At 36.0% G+C, this 20649-nt stretch overlaps 2 protein-coding genes across 3 annotated transcripts in view; both read left to right on the forward strand.

The window, feature by feature from the left end:
* The window catches only part of D2hgdh (D-2-hydroxyglutaric acid dehydrogenase), a 45916-nt gene that overhangs the window by 3946 nt on the left and 21321 nt on the right, over positions 1-20649 (forward strand). The window contains exon 1 of one of the 2 annotated variants that reach the window (XM_066291163.1): positions 19384-19514. The exons of the other annotated variant lie outside the window; for it this stretch is intronic. The gene's annotated coding sequence lies outside the window, so the exon portion shown is untranslated. Of the gene's footprint in view, positions 1-19383; positions 19515-20649 lie in introns of those variants that run through there. 2 annotated transcript variants of the gene reach the window in all.
* Def (Defensin) lies at positions 16043-16813 on the forward strand. The gene is made up of 2 exons (XM_066291166.1): positions 16043-16227; positions 16562-16813. Exons 1-2 carry the CDS (start codon positions 16116-16118, stop codon positions 16714-16716), a joined length of 267 nt encoding a protein of 88 aa, XP_066147263.1. The 5' UTR covers positions 16043-16115; the 3' UTR covers positions 16717-16813.

A 20649-nucleotide genomic window follows, 5' to 3' on the forward strand; every position in this document is an offset into this window, starting at 1 on the left:
TCCCTTGTATAATATTCAAGCGAATGGGAAACAAGTTTGTTCGGGTCTTGTCGGCCGGATTCGGCTGGGTTTTAATGCGATGGAGAAACCAGAACAGACTTGCTGTCTGTCTTTGTCTTGCTTGAGGGCTTCTGCGCTTTTCTACACTGTCTAATGGCCGCTTTTAGGCTATCATAATTTAAATATTATATGGCGCACACTCAGAGATAACATGGAGGATGGCTGAGTTATCAGCCTATAGACGTGGTTTACGGAATGTTAGACTATGGATCCTTATGATGAAATATTCTCAACTTGATAAATATACTTTATTATTTAGAGACGTGAAAATCTCGGTAACAAGTCTGAAATAATATTATTACTAGATTTAATGATTCTATGATTTCAATAATGCCTGCATGCAATTGCAAAAACGGTTCAAAATAGAGCATGCGCGTGAGCAAATTTTATAGTTTATAACTCTTTTAAATAATTATTGTTGGACTGATTTTATGAAGCAAGGTACGCTTCTGTAACCCCCTCTCGTCACTCAATTCTGATAGTTTCGTTGTGACTAATCTACATGTGCTCGTTATGAAGTTTATTAAGAAATTTCGTCGATGTTCGACTTGGGCGCGCCACTGCTTCTTTTCTCTCTTTACCAATAACCTTTTCAAGTAGATATATACATAGTATATGAAATATTTCTAAAAACATTTCTCTAAAACCGATGTTTAAGCCTTTTCTCTATCTCAAATGCGCTTAACCTTGCAATATAAACACGATGTTGAATTTTTAATTTGGAAAATTCGTTTAAATTTAAAAATCCATTCAAGTTTTTTCATAGTTATAAGGATTCGGCTACCATTGGCAACTAAGATTTTGGTAAATTGGGGCTTTAGGAATATTTTCTCTTCATTTTTGCCATTTATTTAGTCACGTTAACACATTTGCATCTCGCAGCTAAAATGATGCATTAATGGTAAGCTTCTGTAAATCCCCGTACTATAAGTTCCCAGAGTGTCATTGTGTTTAACATTTACCACTTGTAGAGCTTCGTAACAAAATTTACATTACTGAAAAAAAATCAATTCTTGCACGCCACTGCTTCGTCAACTTTTTAAAAAATGGCTATTTGAAGTATATAACCAGAAAATTAAAAAAAAATTATAAACGGTCAATGGATTCAAGGGAGAAATATATCTAAATATGAATACTTGAAGCAACATACATCTGTGGACTTTTGCTACGCATTCAAGACCTGAATTTCTAGCAATAGACTTTCTAAACTCTTGAAAGTACTCTAAAAATTCATAAAAAATATGTATTAAAATTATGAAATGTCCTTAGACGGGTTAGTAATTTATTTAATATAAATTACTAAGCGTTTTTCAGACTTTCAAGGTTTTAAACAATATTCTCAATATACTGAAAGTGGATCAAAGGAGAAATTTCCTACCAGCTTCAGAAACAGTAAATGTGGCAACAGTGCGAGACTCATCAAGCCAATGATATGGATGAAGTAGGCGTAGCAAATCTCAATCGCCAGTAGTCCATTAAAACTTGTTCCAATTTTTGGACGGAGGGTCGCTATTTATTAGTGACCCTAAGATATCATTTGCAAAACGGCGAACAAAACGATGAAAACGATGTACTAAATGGCTGATGTCATGGTTCTAGATCATTGTATTCGTTGACCATATTACAACATGCATGTCTTATCTAAGTGTCAAAAATGTTCAGATAAACAGCGTGTGAGATAGTAGATTCCATAAAATTGATACCTCATACAATCTCATATTAAGAAATTTGATTATTCATGTGGACGTTACAAAAAACAGATTGAAAAATCGTGTAACAAGCTACAACCAGAAATGTCATTTTTATATCAAAAACAGTGTCATAGCTGTTCCCTTTCTTATGTTTGCATTTTGCCCACCAGGCATCATCAAGTTCATGGAGACCTCAAAGACATCAATCTCTACGAAAACTCTTGTGATTCTCCATTGCAAATTCGAAACAAAACTACATAGATAAAGACGAGAAACAGTTTCGGATCTGCGCACCGGCAATAGAAAAAATGTCGGCCTACTAAAACCATTACGATTGGCCTCGCTGACATTTACAAGATACACGCATACGCCGTGAAAAGGCTTTTTAATTCGACATTAGACAAGTTATCCCCTACTGAATCGTATGCAAATAATCGACGCTGCGGCCATTCCCCCATAAGCAGCCGTGCGCCGGCGCCATCGCTCAAATCGAGCCGCAGGCGCATTACGCAAACCCCAACAACTTGATTAATGCGGTTGGAACATGGAAGGGCAAGTGGCGATTCTCAGAGAGTGGCTCCCTCGTCTCACCGCCGCCTGAGGGCAGCGTCGGCAATAGGAGGAGAAGGAGGAGAGAGGGAGGGGGGAGACCAGCCGTGTGTCGGTGACAGGTGCTGTCGCCGATTCTCTTCTGGGGGACTTTGATCTGTGCGTTTAAATTTTCAGAGTAAGGCAGAGATATCGCCATTCTTGTTTGTAGAGGTTTGTAAATGCATCTTCGTAAACGCAGGCGCTAGCTAAGAAGACGAACAAGCAAAAGACTCGAATCACATAGTTTTCTTTCTCCTTTCAAAGGAAGGACACCCTCCAATCGTTTCGAACAATGGGCCAACTATTACCAATTTCGGATTTTTCACCCAATACGTGATGTTAGAAGCAGAACCAAACTAAAATTTATTTGGATAATCTTCAACTCACGTTACGTAATTTATAGCTCTTAACTGTCACTTTCGTTGACGAAACACGAGTCACATAGTGTTTCTCCAATTGCATGTTATATTTAATAGATGACTTTTAAAACAATGTCAAATCCAATTTTTTAAATTGTCAATTCAGTCAATCCATAATTGACAGTTGCCTTCTGTCAGCTGTCACTCTCACCATCGAAACTTGGATCACACGATTGTTCTTCTAACGGACAATGGCTCTCGTCGATTCCAATAATTTCCCAATATATCAATTAATTTCAATATCGCAAATGACATATGTATATAACATAACTCTGTCAATTTATTGCTACGAATTCATGATTAAAAATCCTTCCAAATTACCGTCATCAACTCCAAAAGTGAAATCCCTGCCCTAAAATCAATTTAATTGCCCACGTGTCATTTCTAAACACCTCTTTGAGGGGCATTTCTGCCTCATAAATTATTCTCCTTTGTTTAAGTCGCCCCTTCGGCCTTTCATTTTCGCAAATTGAAATGGCGTCTCTCAATGGTTAAAGGATGAGTTCTCCAGGAATAAAAAGTTAGCCATAAACCGATATCCCCACCTAACCTATTGATGCAAACATCACTTTGTTTCTAGCTTTACTTTCTCCCCTTTATCAACCCCCTACAGTGACGTACACCGACGAACCAAATTAGCAGGGTCCCTTCTCCCGGGGGCTGCGCCCCGTTGCGTCCCTGATCGATACGCACTCTTGCAATTGAGATTTCGATGGGGTGGAATTCCCTTGCCGCTCTCAGGCTAGGAAGTTGCATAAAAAATTGCCTAGGGGATGTACAGTTACAACCTACTTACGGAAACCTTATTTCGGCAAAGTACTTCCAAGGGTGGAGTTTAAGCAATAGAGCGTTAGTGGGTCTTGGAGAGAATTCATTGAGCTTTGTGCAGTTTTGGTGTAGAATCTGAATCAGGCTCTAATTACTCGAGGCGTAATAAAGATTGAAAGATGAGAATGAATAGTACGCATGGTGCTCAAAGGAAAACAATCGAGCCTCCAAGGCTTAAACAGAATCACGTCAAAAACTCTCCTTAGAAGGCATTAAAGATATCCTCTCATTAACCCAAATATTACTCAGAAACTACGAGAGATAGGAGTTTCCATAGACAAATTAATGCCAACCTACAGAAAATATTCACTAAGTCCCATAATAGAATCCCATTCTAAAAAGTCCCATACCCAAAAGTGGAGTTTTCGCATCTCAAATATAGCGTGTTATCAACCCAATTATTCATTTACGTTCTTCACTATTGCCAGACCACAAATTCTCTAACCTCTGTACACCTACCTTTCCTCCCCCACCATAACATCCACCCAGGTTTTTTTATGAGGCCATAAAGCGTTTTATGGCCCCTTAACAGGACCATAACCATAGAATCAGAGCCGCATCCGACTTGTATAGGACAAACAATTTTTTCCCTTCGAAATGTCGTTTCTAAGGTTACAAATCACTCGGCCTAAAATGCACCTAACGGCATTTTATTGACCAGACTGGACCTTAGGGATCGGGTCCCCACAGAGCCGCACAATGAGGACTTGAAGGTATGCAAATAAAGCCAGTTCAAAGTAAGAGGTATAATATAGATATTTGGCGAATTTGTAAAGGCCGAACTCGTTTTGAAATCGGTTTGAAGGTCAGAAATATTAATTGTTAAGAAATTTTGATTTCGCAAAAGGCGTTATGGTTTCGCTAGAGATTTAAATTTAATAGTTTTCTCACAATGCTGAAAGTAGCATTTGAACGCATCTGAGCGGGAGGAAGTATGGTATGTAATGTATCATTATTAAGGCCTTACTCCTCTACCCATGAGATGTTCACCCTCTGCGGCTGAATTCTTTAATATCAAAATACCAATTAGATATTAGATTTAAGGAAACCTGTTCTAGACAAAGGTTTAACCCCCAAGGCGATGGAAATCTACTTTGTCTACCTCAACAGTCTGAATCGTAATTTTCCCTTCCAAGGCAGGCAAAAATAACGAATAAGAGCTATACGTTTTGTACGGTTTTAATGAAAACGGACCCCTGCCAAGTATAATTGCTTAGGGCAGGCCATCCAGCCATTATGGTCCTTTCTCGCACACCGTAACGAACTAAGCATGATCCGATCGCCATATTTAATGATGAGGGGCTCTGCCAAGCATGACATGTCTCAGCATTATTGTTGTTTGTCTATAGTTGCCACCCACCCCTTTGGAATGTGGAACTAATGTTATTAAATATGATGTGTTGGTTTAGATTATCACTCCCCGGGGAAGAAGTTTTAATTATTGCCCTCATACATACAAGTGAGATTCAGATCAGAGGTAGCCACACTTGTCGGGTATTATCCTGAGTCATGCAATTTACTAAAGGTAGATTCATGAAAAATGTTACGAACAATAGGGCATATTGGTTTGTCAGGGGATATCAGTCATAAATGTCTCTAACTCTGTTAAATCCATTAAATGCTTAAGGACTGGTTAAAATCCAAAAACATTATTTTCTCCATTGACGATGCTGCATATACATATGCGAATATATATATTCCTACGCCACTGTATCCGTGAGCATTAGGAACCCCATATCTCGTTCTATTATTCACTAAAAATTCATGTCAATCAGGGACGTTGTTTCGCATGAAGGGGAAAAGGGAAGAAACAAACAACAGGACGTTATACTGAAGTTTTTGACAAGATCAATTTTGAAAAATAATTACTCCAATCCGGTTCTTTCCGCACCCCTTTCCTCGTAAACATATAAAATAACATATTTTCCTCCATCTTTTCCTAAAAATGTGTATGAGTCAGAGGCGCGTTAGGTAAATGAATTTTAAAGGTTGTACTAAAATTCCAACATGATTAATTGCGCGAAACTATTAGTCCGAAATAGATTTTCCCACGCCACTGTGCTTAGTGTTTACACACAAGTAGGTGCAATGAATAAAGTACGTTATAAAAATGCAAAATAAAAATTTTGAAACTCTCCGCCTCTGTTAAAGCCTAATCCAGCAGCGCCGAATTGATGAGGGTTTCAGGCCTCGGAAGGACAAAAGGGCGAATCCCATGGGTCGTGAGCTTGCAGATGTTACCCCCCGACAGGCAAGTGGGTCTTCGTAGTGTCGGCTTTAGTTAACTGTGAGATGCCATGGGTGGCGCTTCAATTTATCTCCCAGATGGGACAATAATTATAGGACATCTTACGAGTTTTTCTGAAGAATTAAAGTCTACGATTTCGCCAAATATAGATCTGTCTCTTTGAGTGAACTGCGACCACTTACTCTTAATTGGAGCATTACAGGGATAATCCCTGCTCCCCAAAACTAATCACGTGAAACCCTGTGACTTGCAGCCCTATTCCCGGATTGCGCCCGGTTGTCTAGGATACCATGCATAACGCGGCTTCGCATCTGATTTTCAAGGAAATGGAAAGAGATCAGACTAGTTTCTTTCCAGGATTTTTCCTCATAAGGGTTTTATATTGTTAAAGATCTGGAAGGAGACCAGATAAAGTCATGGAAGGGCGATATGGCTCTGAGAACACACCGAGAGACAGAGAGAAGCTTTTAACTCCAAATTGTGTAAAAAAAATCTTAATCCATACATTTCCAGACAATAAAGTTAATGGTAATTAACTCACTCTATACCAATTGATAACACTGCAGAAGCAGATTGAAATAATTGAGTTAGTTGAGTCAGAATTGAGTTAAGGTCATTAGAACTGAGTGTAGAAGAGTTGAAGTTCGTTCTCTGCAAAGCTTTTCATAACAAGATTTTTTTAAAATTTTGAAAATCCAATCACACTCTGTTCTAAGACAAATTTAACTCAAAAACGAATCGGCTCTTCAATCTCAGAATTGAGTTTAAAATTGCGAGAAATGGTTGCAGAGACTCACCTGTCTGTTTAAAATGGAGTTAGAACTGGGTGAGACTCATTCGCAGCGAGTTCTGAAGAATTCACAAATAGGAATAATCGAAGGTCTATGAATATATACGTATCATGGGAGGTAGAAAATGAAGAAAACAAAATTTAGCTTAAATTCGTCGAGTGGCGAGTTAAATTTGGAAGGTGCGAGTTGTGAGTGAGCAGATATGAGTTGTGATGGCGCTACACTGTTTCTCTCTCCCCCCTTTCCCCCCGCCCCCTCTCTATTTTTGTGAATGTAGAGCAAATTATAAAGGAATTTCACTCGTGAGTAATAAGTAACCTAAAATGATAATTGTCGAACTGAGTCGAGGACGGAACGATTTAACTTTATTGTATGAGTAAATACGTTCTGTACGTTTAAACCGGATTGTTCATAATTTCTTTTACTTTTCGAGAACAGTGCCTCACACAACAAATATCTTTTTTTCAGATTTTCGTACCAGATTCTACCGCCCAACACTCCAACAACCCGTCCTGAGCTATGAGGCGTAATTCCCAAAAAAAAATAAAAGACAAAACAATAAAAACACAAATTTAGTTCATGAGTGATTGAAACCTTGAAATGCGATTAAATGAGTTGAACTGAGATTTCTGAAATTCGTTCTGTGTGAAATGAGAATATTGCATATTATCTGAGCATCTATTTAGTAATAAAAAGTGAATTCTGATCGATAGAGTTGAGCTTAGAAGACTTTAACCTTCCGCTTATTCAACGAGTTTAAAAAGCCGCAGAAACAGATCTAATGCGAGGTGCGTGATTTTTTGCGAGTTCACAATAAGGTAGAAACGAGTTTAACCCGCAAGTAATTGAGCCCATTAACTACGATTGGATGATATGAGTTAAAGTTGCGATTATTTAAACTCGTTCTTCGGGTGTGTAGAAAAAAGTAGAAACAAATTTAGCTCGTGAATATTAGTACTCGAGTTGTGGCTGATATGATCTAAACTTGTCCCTGTGAGTTGTAGATCACGTCTCAGGAATGTTAGACTGAATCGCTAATGGAAAAACAAACCCCAAATCCATATAATTTCGAAACAGGGCCTTCGGTAAACAAAACCCTTTTTTAATCCAGACTTGTTTAGACAAGTGCGATTTTTACAAGCCCAAAGTTTGCTTTCAGATTATCCCTTGTTTACGTTATTCGGCATGTGTGAATGTGTACCTTAGCTAATCTGCCATAAAATCCATTACAAATACGCATACATAAATAGCTATAAATGGAGTTTATGGCAGCACCACCAGATGTCAAAGTGACACAATTCTGGCGACAAAAAATGGCGGTCAGACAAAAGACTGTTGCAGGGTTGCCACGGGACGAAAAATTGATGTGTGTGAAAGTTTGATGCGACATAAACGATTGAGGCAGAAGAGAGAACAAAGCGAAGGGACGAATGAAAAAGTAATGAAGTAAAGGGGCCACACAGCCGATCGTCATCGATCAGCTGACAAAGATGGGATCATTGACCCAGTGACGAGAGTGCGACGAAAGCGACGTGAACTTGCATGTTTCGATCATTTCAATGCAGCGTTGCCGGTTTCTTCTGGAAAAATCAGAAGGCACCGAAAAGACTATCAGTTCCTACTGAGACGAGTGCGACGTTCAAAATGGCAGTCGGAAGCCATTTGCTTTTTTTCTTATCTGAAGTAGGGTTACGAAGATTTTCTGTGTGCCTACCGCTAGCTAGATTGCACCACTACATTTCCTTCCACTTTCTTTGATTTGTTTCCTTTTTAGACTTAAAAAACTGGGCCTACGCCTATGGTTCCTTTACCTCCGTGTTTACTAAGAGCTTTGAAATGGGACCCACTGGCGGCGAGGGAGGGGCAAACCGAAACAGAGGGGCACAACGTGAAGCAGGGGGCTCACGTTTCGAGTTGAAGGACGAACAGTTTGGTAAACTCTAGACGGATTATTAAAAGTCTGAAGGCGGCTTTATCAGCCAGTCGAAACATCCGAGTTTTCGTGGAAGTAGCGCCGCCTCGCATAACTTAAGTGAAGTTTGTTTTATCGCGGAAAGTGAACACCAAACAGTGCTTTCAGTGGTTTTAAGTGTGAATTTTCGTGATGAAGGGCTGTCTAGGGAGGACTTGAAGTACACCTTAGGCATAACGACACTGAGGATATGTCGCGCGGAGAGAGGAACTTGATATAAGCCGCAGGGAGAATGGGTTTGGGATGACTAAATTTCATGTAAATTTTATATTCGAAAATCATTCAAAATTTCAATGCTTCGATTTGTGATCAGTTTTGTAAATTGTATCAGCTACTTTGACGAATTTGAATTTCTACGCGTTCAACTAGAATTCTCTTCTTTTCCAGTACCCTGTATATCCCTGTATATACTTACGAGTGATCGTCAGAAAAACTTGGCAGTAGGTAGTGAGCCGTAAACGTAGGATGTTGATGAAACCATTTGCGATATGCCATCAAACATCTGTCTGACAAACAGAACAGATGAATTTATCCAAGACATACCTCTAATGTTTCAACGCCTAGTTCAAGTTTTTTTAATGATCCCCAATTGTTTATGTCTATTTAAGTATTTATAAGTTCCTTTTTGTAACTATTTTATATTTTTTAACACTTTTGTCTTTGTTGTGTTCAAATAAACTCACCTTTTATAGTCTTCATTTTATTTATTATTCAAACTTACGATCAGCAGACATGGAGTAAAATGGAATTAATCGCGATAATAGTGATGTTTGTGTGACTGTCAAAGCTCATCGAACCAATCACAACTCATCTCCTAATGATGCAGTAAATAGTCAAAATCAAAACGTCAGCGACATTCATAGTTTTATTAACGGATTTTCTCCTTAATTTTTTATTTTGGTTTAAGATTGTGATTTTCAGCGCCTCACAGTACTCAAAATTTTTCTGATGTTTCAAAAAGAAAATTTCATATTTTGAAAGTCGATATCTGCAAAAAGGCACATGCTAATTCGATAGTTAATCATCTTTAAATTCCACAAAATGTTCTTTGCAATCAATCGAGAATGTAAACATTTGGTAACTTCACTGGAATTCAACAGTTGAACATTTTCCCCCATCTTCTCCTATAATTTCTCTTTCAGTTAGGTGAAATTCCACTGGCATAAATGACGTTTATTATTCTCTTTAAATGCAGTTAAGAATTTTTCTAAACTCAAATTTTGTATTAGAACCTGTAGTCTTCTGCTGAATTAAACCAATGTTGGCACCGTTGTGAGTTTTCCTAGTGAATTTATAAAAATTTCAAAAACTGTTAACAAATCTGAAGAGTTCCAGACTTTAGAAACTCACTGACCTAACTTCCTTTCAACGATCTTAAAAATCTCGGAATTTTAGGCGAATTTGACTGTTTTAATATATGCAAGAATCAGTGACAAAACTCTCAAAATATTCGTTTTACATTCAATCGTTTTCACCTTAAAATTTCCAAAAGAGGAGATTTCACTTTTTTAAATACTAAAAATATCAACATTTGCAAATCAGTTAGTGCAAAAAGTTTTTTCACGAAACGCCGTCAGTTGCAACAAATCTCTCCGTTCCTAGCAATAGCAAAAGCGAAAAAGTATTTCCATTAACAGGCGTTAAGTTTCCATTAAATCCTTTTCACGAGTGAATGAACCCGAAAAATGTGCTTTCAACCTTGAAGTTCTTTTGAGTCATCGGAGAAACGATGATAAGAATAGCAAAACCTAATTCTAGAGAGGTCAGTCTAGCGTGATGCATGTTATTATTTTATTATATCAGACATACCGTGCGGCTCGAAGTTGTACCTCTCTTAAACCCCCCCTTTTCCTCTCGGCCATCGTTACCTTTTTACAAGTTTTTTTAATTCAAAAGCTGCGTTACATAGGGCAAAAAATACTACCTCTTGACGTTTGTTAATTTTTTTGAATATTGCTTTACGTCACTAACAGCGTAAAATAACTGATTTTTAAAAATTTTAAACATTGGTCAAGTAATATCTCAAATTAAAACCAGTATAAAATTATATTAAATGGGGTATTGAGATTCAAAATTTATTTCTTAGTTTTTGAGAAAAATAGGTGAACATTTGGTAAAAAATGTGAAAAAGCAACTCAATTAAATAGTACGTAAACAATGAAGAAACTTGTTTGTTGAGAGGAAATTGATTTGTTTTCGATTTTTTACTGGTATTTTATTTTTATTTATCTTTCTTTACCAAAAATTTGTTTGTGAGCACAAAATCAAAAACAAACCAATTTTCTATCAACAAACAAGTTTCTTCATTGTTTACATATTATTCAATTGAGTTGCACTTTTGCGTTTTTTACCGAGATTTTTTTGTCCCATTCAATGTTACTTTTGAAGCAAAAAAATTTTTTTTTAAAGTTAACAGAGATTAAAATTTAGGTGAAAATTTGAAAGTTGATTCTCTATTACAGACACGGATTTTTGTGAGAGTTTTAGTAAAACAAATTAACTGCAGATATGATAATAAATTCCCAATTTTTGATACTTACTATACCATTATTTTATTTTAGTTCACATTTTCAATTACCCTGTATATTCTTACATATATAAAAGATATAGATTTAAGGCCGGATTTTTTAATATACAGTCCTATATTTTATGTTTTATCGACGTTCTCTCGTCGAATGCCCGGAAATTTTCCGTTTCAAAGAAATTTCCAAAATTTTTAATGAAAAAATACCATCACCATTTTGTCGAAAACTTTTGAATTTTTCAAATTTATCAAAAAAAATCACAAATTCTGGCAATTATCTCGTAACTGAGACAAAAAGAACTTCACAAATACTCAAAATGTCTTTGTCCTGGTTTGGAACTATGCTTAGTCCTAGAGAAACAAACGTGCAATCTACTGAAAGACGCTTTAAACGTGAAATATGGCTGGAGAAATATAAACGCACAATAATGATCTGTTTATTTTAGAACCCTCGGTCCATGCAGGGCTTCATTACAGTTATTTACACTCCGGAGACCACACACAATTCCTATTATTTACCGAGAGAGAGAAAGAGAAGAGATTGTTGCACGTGTATGTAAGACCAACAAAATCTATACTATAACGGTAACAAATTTCTGAATCGATATGGAAGTTCGACTTTAAAATGACGTATGCTATGCATTGTTGCAACGTCATTTTGACGTCAACATTTCATGACTTCGAGAATTTACCCCCTAAAGCGGTCTATCTAACATGGACTCTCATTTTATCTCACCCTAGGGCGTAATAATTTTCGCCTCCAGTTAATTACTCTTGTAACAGCACTTTTACTCTCAAGTAAGCCGAAATTAAGCAAAAGGAAGCCATTTCCTGTTTCTTTAATCTCCCTCTCCTTCTTTCTAATATCTTCTTCCATTAGGGTTCAATTTGGAGGCGCAGCGGTCTATTCGCAATACAAAAGAAAAATTAAACGAAAACGTGCTTTATTGAAGAAAAAAAGAACGATTCGATTAGTGGATAAAATACAAAGGAACGTGAAATTAGTGGAGAGTCCATGAAAGGAAATAAGGCTAGGAGGGAAACTTTCCTGAAGAAACAATGGTCAAAAATTTCTAGTCGCGACAAACACATTCTCTGTGTTCATTGCAATATCCGCCCTTCTTGTCAAGGGTCAAACAGTGGTCTGCGCATTCGGATTCGTTCACTTTAATTCCGCCTACTAGCACATTCAAAATGACGCATGTGGCTCTTTTAACAATTATATGTTCTAAATATAAAAAATAAGTTTTTCCATTAATAAGTTACCCATTAGATTTGCACAAAAACTTACCATCCTCAACTTGAACTTCTTCATCAACTACGTCAAGGGGTACCGCCATAGTAGCAACAGCGAAAGTCGCGAAAATAGCGAATAAAACAAATAATTTGTTCATTTTTTCTTTTTGTATTTTCATTTGTTATTAAAGTATTAAGTGTTGATTCTTAGTTAAGTCTGTGATCTCTAACACCAGGCGATGGTTTATATACTTTAACAGCATTATGGAGACCGATAATATAAGAAAAATGAAGCGACAGGTGAGGACTAAGGAATTTTTTTCCGATGAAGTTTCGAAAGTTATATCGTAAAGGGAATATTATGTAGAAATTGAAGGGGTGATAATTAGGCAACCAAAAAATCTCCGTACATAAAAATGAAAAACTCCCTCTAAAAGGAACTCACACTTAGTGCAGGGTTTTCAATTCAGACTTGATAAGTAAATCTAATTAACACTTTTATTTCTTATTTATTAAGGGCACCTATTCCAGATATGTCACCGCACCTCTTAGAGATATTTTTGTCATTGTGGAAGCCAGATATTTTCAAAATTGCGAGATCATAAAATGTAATATCTCCAAATTTTAAATAAATACTCGTTTTATTTTGAGAATCGCAATTTTTCAAAAAATTAATCTTAACGTGAAAAGCAGATGTGCAAAATATAGATGAGGGCTTAGCAATCCAGTTTCCATAACTTGATTTAACAGAAAATTTATCAGATAACTAAGTAGATTTTCCACTAATGGTTACATTGAAATGTTTTTGTTATTTTGCGAGGGAGAATTTTCCAATTTGACTTTTTTAAGTAAGCTGATAATGGAAACAGTTATGAAAAATCTGATTTTGGCTTGAAACATGAGTATTTATGGCGTGCTTCAACTAGAAATTTCTATGATTACAAAACACTCTTACATAGTTTCATTATTCTAGAAGCAACAATTTTATCAATATACATTTTTTAATTTTTAATTCAAAGAGTAAAAAATTCTTGCAAGCAGTAAATTCTTCACTGATTTTTTTTCCATTTTACACAGGGCGTTTCTTAATAGATGATAAAAAATGAAGGGGCGAATCATGAGCTTATTTTAAGATAAAAGCTTCATAGAAAGGCATGTCCTAATTTACTTTCATTTTTACTTACCGTTTTTCATATTCATATACCAATCGGGGCGAATATGGCTAGATATTTTTGCAAATATTTCTTAAATTGTTGTTTCTAATAGAAACACTGAAGAAACAAAAAAGGCAATAAAAGAGAGATTAAATGAAGTTAATGAATAAGATTTTAAAATGTCATAAAAAAGTTTTGATGTAAAATATTGAGAGCGATCACGGAAAAAGTAACACTCTCTAGACTATTTTAAGTAATTGTTATTTCAGTTGGTTTGTAATGCTAAAATGCTTGTTACTCCCAATTTTAAATTAATTATCTTAACAAATAACAGAGATATTAATGAAAATCCAAAAAAACTCAACACTTTGTAAGCCGAAATGGAAGCAATTTAAGACATGTCTTTACATGAACTTTTTATCTTAAAATAAGCTCATGATTCACTCATTTCTTAGCATCCATTGAGAAACACCCTGTATACACATGTTTCTTTTTCTGTAATATTCTCTATTCAAAAATGCCTGCGTCCGTCCCTGGAGCTCATTACTCAGAACCATAAAATAGTAACAATGAAACATGGGGAATTACTGTGTTCAATAAAATTGTAAAAGGTTAAACAAATATTAACAATTAAAACAAACATATTGTTATTTTTAATTGTTTTAATCGTAAGTGCAAATCAGTTAAGCTGTTATCACGTTTAAAGGCACCTCATGAATTATGCTTCACCACCAGTCGGTGATGTGGGAAGTGGATAAAGCCCATTGGAATTTTGTGACTCAAAAAATTGAAATTCATGGAAGAAATTTCATTACGTTTTTACATAAATAATCCCGAAAATTTGATGCTTTTTGATGGCTCGTAGATGACTTAGGTATCGAGATGTGGCTTCATGCACGAGTAGCCTTTAAATCCCTCTCCAAGGAGCGGAGATTGCGGTTGCATTCTTGTTTGCTCCATTGAACGGAATCTCCGATGTATTAAAGCTCCCAAAATAAACAGAAATCCATTATTTGAGACATCAGATTTTCAAAGAGGAGAATCTGTAGATGCGTTTTAATTTCTTATGAGTCAAATCTGATTTACTTCGATGCAAATATTTGCTTGGAACTCAAATTTGATCCTCAAAAGATAATCACCATTCACATTTAATTCTACATATTGAACCCAAAATTTCCACGCATAAGTACCTTTGCCTTAAATTTGTTTATGTTGCTTACCACCAATATCCGATGATCAACATAGGATTATCTGCCTGAATATTTGTCACATGTTGTTTTGCAATATCGACCTTATCCAAAAAAAAATCCCTTCAAGGGTACCTAGTTCAGATTATACAGGGTGATTCATGTTATAAAATTTTTCGTTTTTAATAGCTTCAAATGCCGCAGTACCTCGTGCAATCAGGTTTCGCTCCGTTTCCATTGGTGTGGATAAACCAAACTTCATATGTCCCCACACAAAGAAATCCAAAGGTGTCAGATCGAGTGAGTTAAGAGGCGACAGAATTGGATCACCTTTGCCGATCTAATATTGTCCGATCTGACCATTCAAACAACTACTGTAGCGTTATTTTGTGTACATCAATAAAAATAAAACGTGCCCAAGAAGTTTTAAAGTATCATAAGGTGCCTTGGGGACATGTTCCTTGATCTGAATTTTTATAGTTCAATATCTTCTATTGTTGGAGTGAATAATCCCTAGAAGTTTGATCCTATAGTTCTGAACCCCAATACGAAGAGTCTAGATTAAATGGAGTCTGGAGTGAGTGACAGGATCGCACTCAGCTTCTGTTTTTGAAGAAAACGTAGCAGTTTTCTATTTAAAATTTTTTTTTGCATTTTTTGTTTAAGTGCTCTAAGTGCACTTGAATTAGAGGAATCACCCATCGAAATTAACAAGATTTTGTTATATGAGTCAGTTTTTCTTAAAAAATAATTTCTGGATTGAAAGATTGATATTTAAATTGCACATTTTATATAAAGAACCACTGGTAAAAATTAAAAAACGATTTTAACAAATTATATTTCATAACAAGTTATAGTCGAGAGACGGGGTCAAAGGCGTATACAATCAGTATTTTATTACTGAATGCAAATATAGAAACAATTGTTTTCAGTACGTGCTTGTTGCTGTTGTTGATCAAAGAGCTCGAGGATTGGCGATAGTAATTCCCCAAGATTGGGAAGTCCCTTTGCTTAATAATTAATATTTAAAGTCGGCAAATATAAGGCAGGATCGTACTATGTTACTCATTAAAAAGTAACATTTTACAAACCCCTGAAAATGAGAAATCTTCCTTAGATCGTTTCTTTAGTCATCGGCAACCAAAAAACTCTTTTTTAAAGGTTAACACTTCTAAAAGCTTCTTTTTCCTTGAATGTATCATGACTTTTTTATAGGACTTTTGTCAATTTATGCACCGTTTTCGAGTGTTCATTCGTAAATACCTTGAGTCCGGACCTGTCTTAATCTAAAGATATACTATTTGACATTGCGACTTTCTTTTGTATATAAAAGGAGCAGTATTAAGTCAAATAAGCCATCATTGGTTACCTTAGCTTGATCGCAAAGTGATTGCTACTAAATATTACTTCGAAAATGAAAATTTTTTTGTGCTTTTTCGCCATCCTCGCTGCTTTTGTAGTTGCGACCTTTGGTGCTCCCCTGGGTGAGGAGTTTGAAGATCTTCAACATGAAGGTGAAGAAACTGGTAAGTTTAAAATACTGAATTTTGCCGTAAATTATACTCTATAATGCACTATTTATAATGTCCAGGAATGGAAGTTTTTAAACGTGTCCGAGGTTTTTCTCAATTTTTTGACGGAATATTTTTTCCATTAATTTAGAAAGTTGCACTGAAAAAGCACACAAGAAATATTCACATTTTCTCGTTAAATAAGCAACTAGCAAATTTGATATTCACAAATAACTAGTTTCCAAGCACCGCTCCTTACAAAATAGCATTGCAGCTTCAGGGGTGCTATTATATAACCAAATAATTTTCCTAAAAATTATATCCACTTAAATTTTTTTTTTCTACTTAGATCACGTGATAGTCAAACGAGCCACTTGCGACCTTCTAGGATTCTCCATAGGTGGCTTCTCACTCAACCACTCTGCTTGTGCCGCCCATTGTCTAGTTTTGCGCAAAAAGGGCGGATATTGCAATAACAGGAAAGTGTGCGTATGCCGAAATTAGATTTGGTTCAATTTTGTTATAAATTAATTAGTATTTATTGAGTTTTAATTATACATTTATTATACAAGGTCTTAATATAAAAATTATTGAAAGAGTTCTCTCACAAGAATTTTGATTGGTGGGAGGTTCTCACTTTATCTCAAAATAGTATCAAAATTCAATTTCCATCAGTCATTCTCTCAGTCCGAAACAATAATTTTCCCGTCAAAATTTAATGGCAAACCATGAAATATACCACGAAACTTGGAAAATGGGATCCGGTTGTGGCCCATATTCCGTCATTCGAGCACCCTTGATTATAACCATTAATCGCACATTACGGGAGCCTCTTAAATTGCTAGGAACTCTAGATTGGGGCCCCGGGGCTGGAGGTACATTGTATGTAAATGGGGAGTAAATTAAAGGGGGTGCCGTCATTCAGCTCCTGTAACTGCGGGGAATTACTTTCGGGTTCAATGTACCTCATAGGTGTGATAACATGTTGTGCTATTAAAATATTAAACTTCAGTTTCAATAAAAAAGGAAACAAAGATAAATTCTTCAGTACCCCTCCCTATGTAAATGCAATGCAGACATAGAAGTGCTCCCAAGCAAGTAAACATTTTTTTAAATAATTTTCTTTTATGTGCGCAAATATGCTTCTATTCCACCATACAAAGCCCCAAGTAATCTTAACAGCCTTTATCTTAAACCCTGCAAGGGTCCCCAGACAACTTCCACGGAGATAGTGTCCTTAACACTTATCTTTATCAGTAAATTCCCCAATTTACCGCATGATAGCGTTATCTATAGGTCTAATGTAAATTAACTATACGATATCACACAGCACAATCATACAAATATCAGTGAAACTGAAAAGACTTATGATAAACAAAGAGAGACAGACAGAATGTGTTGGATCATTTTTTCAGTTGATTTAAAACATTAAAGAATCACAATGCTTTTTTTTTTAATTGCTGTACGCCTCTGAAGGAATCCACTCAAAATTGTCAACCCACGTATTACAGTTTTGCTCCAGAAAATTGGCCAAAATCAGTGGTGTAGCTTCATTTTACGAGTTTAAGTTATCTTCATTTTCAAGGTGCGAAAATCAAACCTCCACTTTTGCTAATTCTTAGGCGGTTTCAAACTCGTTCGTACGTCCCTGGTTTTTGGAAAATAAAAATGAATATTTCCGTAATGGTCTATGGATTTTGGTTTTTAAAAACAATCTGATCACAGAGTGTGCCTATGTAGTTGAGACGACGGAGAAAAAATAGTTTAATATCGCCCCTGGAATACTACTAGGCAAACAATTTTTTTTTATACATGTGAATGTATGAACACAAGTAAACTCAGTGGTATCGATTTATTTTCAAAAGAATTTTGATTCTGAAAACTCAAAGTAAAAAAAAAATTAGACCCTCACTGGAGCCCATATTGAGGGATTGTGGAAAAATTATGGCTTTCGTATGTTCCAGTTTGACAAACCTACTTCAAAATTCTATTGAGTTTTTCTCGGAACTGCACGAAAATCAATAAAATCGGGGACATAGAGCAAGTTTATCAATAGTTAAATAGCGAATGTGAATTGTGAGAATCTTCAATTTGCACAGTAAGTTAAAATATTGAGACACTCGGTACAAAGCCAATAGAAAATTCCAATTTCCAACAACATGCCGACAAAGTTATCTTCTGAAGGCGATTTCTCCTTAAGCATTAACGGCTCTGTCCAGAAGACAATTTCCATGAAAATTCAAGTTTTTAGGACCAATAAATCAGAGTTCTGACAAGTTTATCTGTAAGAGAATGCTCATATAAATAAAGACACTTAATACCATCATTTCCATGAACAATATCTTCTAAACAAATTTTCCGCAACCTTGTTTTTCTCAAATTCTTAGGGCCACATAGTCCAAACTAAGATAGGTTTACCCGGAGGATAGTTTTCTCCGCGAATAAATTAATGCCGAACACTAGTTAATTCCTTGGTTTAACAGAGTGAGTGATCGTGATTCCATGATTCATAATGTCGTCTGGGGATTTGGGGGGTACAAAAGGTTTGTCAACTGCCTATCTGGATTTATCCCCCTTACAAACCGAGGTGGTTTCTATGGCATCAAAGCCTCATTATATCTCGTCAACTGGTGACAAATTTTATCTCGGAGATAGTCCATAATGGATTGTTCACTTTACCCAGGATTACGCATGAGATTTGATTTATTGGAAAATAAAGTTTGAGCCTTTTAATCTGGAGGAAAGCGACATAAAACTTTGACCCTCTTTTAGTTTCTTAGTTAGAGAGAATAGAACACCATGATAAACCGAGCATAGCCAGTTTAATAGATAATAACATTATTATTAGATCAATAATGAGAATTTTAGGTCAAGATCTTACTAGCTTGTTTGCATCTATATCGGAAATAAACAAAACTTGCTTAAGTTGTCGATCCGGGAAAACCCACGCTACATCCAAAACGAGCCTTAATAATGTGAAACCCCTTGATTCATTTTACGTATTATGTAATCGTTACATGTGGTGAAAACAAATGCATAACCCAAAGCTCCCCCTCCGCAATACCTCCCCTCCTTCCTGAATGCCACTGTGCATTTCTGATGTACAACAGCAGCACTGCACATTGATGTGATGCACTTGAATCACTGTAACTCCTACTCGGAAGTTCTGATCATGACTAAAGTCATAATAAAGACAGCTATGTTTGTGTTCGCCATTTTGACTACTTTAATGATACTGGTTCATGGTACTCCTCTGAAGAAAAGATTGGAAAATACCTATCAACCTGAAGAACTTGGAACTGGTAAGTTGGATTTGCTTGAATTCTCCTCAAAATTCGGAGGTGAACCCGTTGAAAACAACGATGATCATGTGCGAAGTCTCCCACTTCTTCTTGTCCCTAGAGCCCTTTTCCTTATATGGCCGATTTTTGTTTTATTACACCTGCGCAAACTTTCCTCTTTTCCAAGTCACGTGATCGTCAAAAGAACCACATGTGGATTTGGGGAATTCCCCTTAAAAGGCCCAAATGTTTTTGTTTGCACTCTTCATTGCCTTTCCAAGGGCAAAAAGAATGGATATTGCACTAGAAACAATGTTTGCATGTGTAAAAAATAAGAAATAGTTATTTGCATAACAAGCGAATAAAGTATTAATGAAAACGTGTGCAGTATAGAGACGACACGCAGGGGTGGACGCAAATCACGCAGGTGTATTAGTGACTTTCCTGCGAGTAACGTACAATATTTTTATACATTATTATACGTTATACATTATATGTTAATAATAAAAAATAAAACTAAAAAGTTTTGCCTGAGTCGGAATCGAACCCGGATCACGAAGGCGGAAATCCGACACTGCTTCATCGTTGCATATTTGCGCATAATCGCTTTCACTGTGGCCGCAACACTTTTGACATTCAGTGACATGCTGTCAAACCGCAGCCCCACACGTTCGGGGTTTCAAATCGGAAGTAGAGAAAGGAAACAAATAGGGATTTCAAATATTTAACAACAGTAGATATGTGTAGTAGATTTATTTGGTAGATCCAGTTTGGTATCTACCAAATAAATAACTGGGTGATCATATATTTACACAGATCTATTTAAACATATTTGCCAAACCAACAAGAACAAATTATATTTTATATCAGTATATCATAAAAAATTATGGCGAGGTAAGAAATGTGTATATAATTTTTTTACCTTTAGTCTTAAGTTTGCCTCTTGAAAAGATAACAACATTGCGAAACACACCGATATACAGGACGTCCCAACATACAAAAATAATGATATCTTGTCTTACTCACTTATACAGGGTGTAAAATATCATCATGGAAATATTTCAAGAAGTCATAATATGCTTCGAAATATTTAAAAAGTCTAAAAGGCCCGTAGTGGTGGCAAAGTTTTGCATTTTTCTCACGTACGTCCTGAATT

Source organism: Euwallacea fornicatus, chromosome 16 (genome assembly GCF_040115645.1).
Source record: "Euwallacea fornicatus isolate EFF26 chromosome 16, ASM4011564v1, whole genome shotgun sequence".
NCBI lineage: Eukaryota > Metazoa > Arthropoda > Insecta > Coleoptera > Curculionidae > Euwallacea > Euwallacea fornicatus.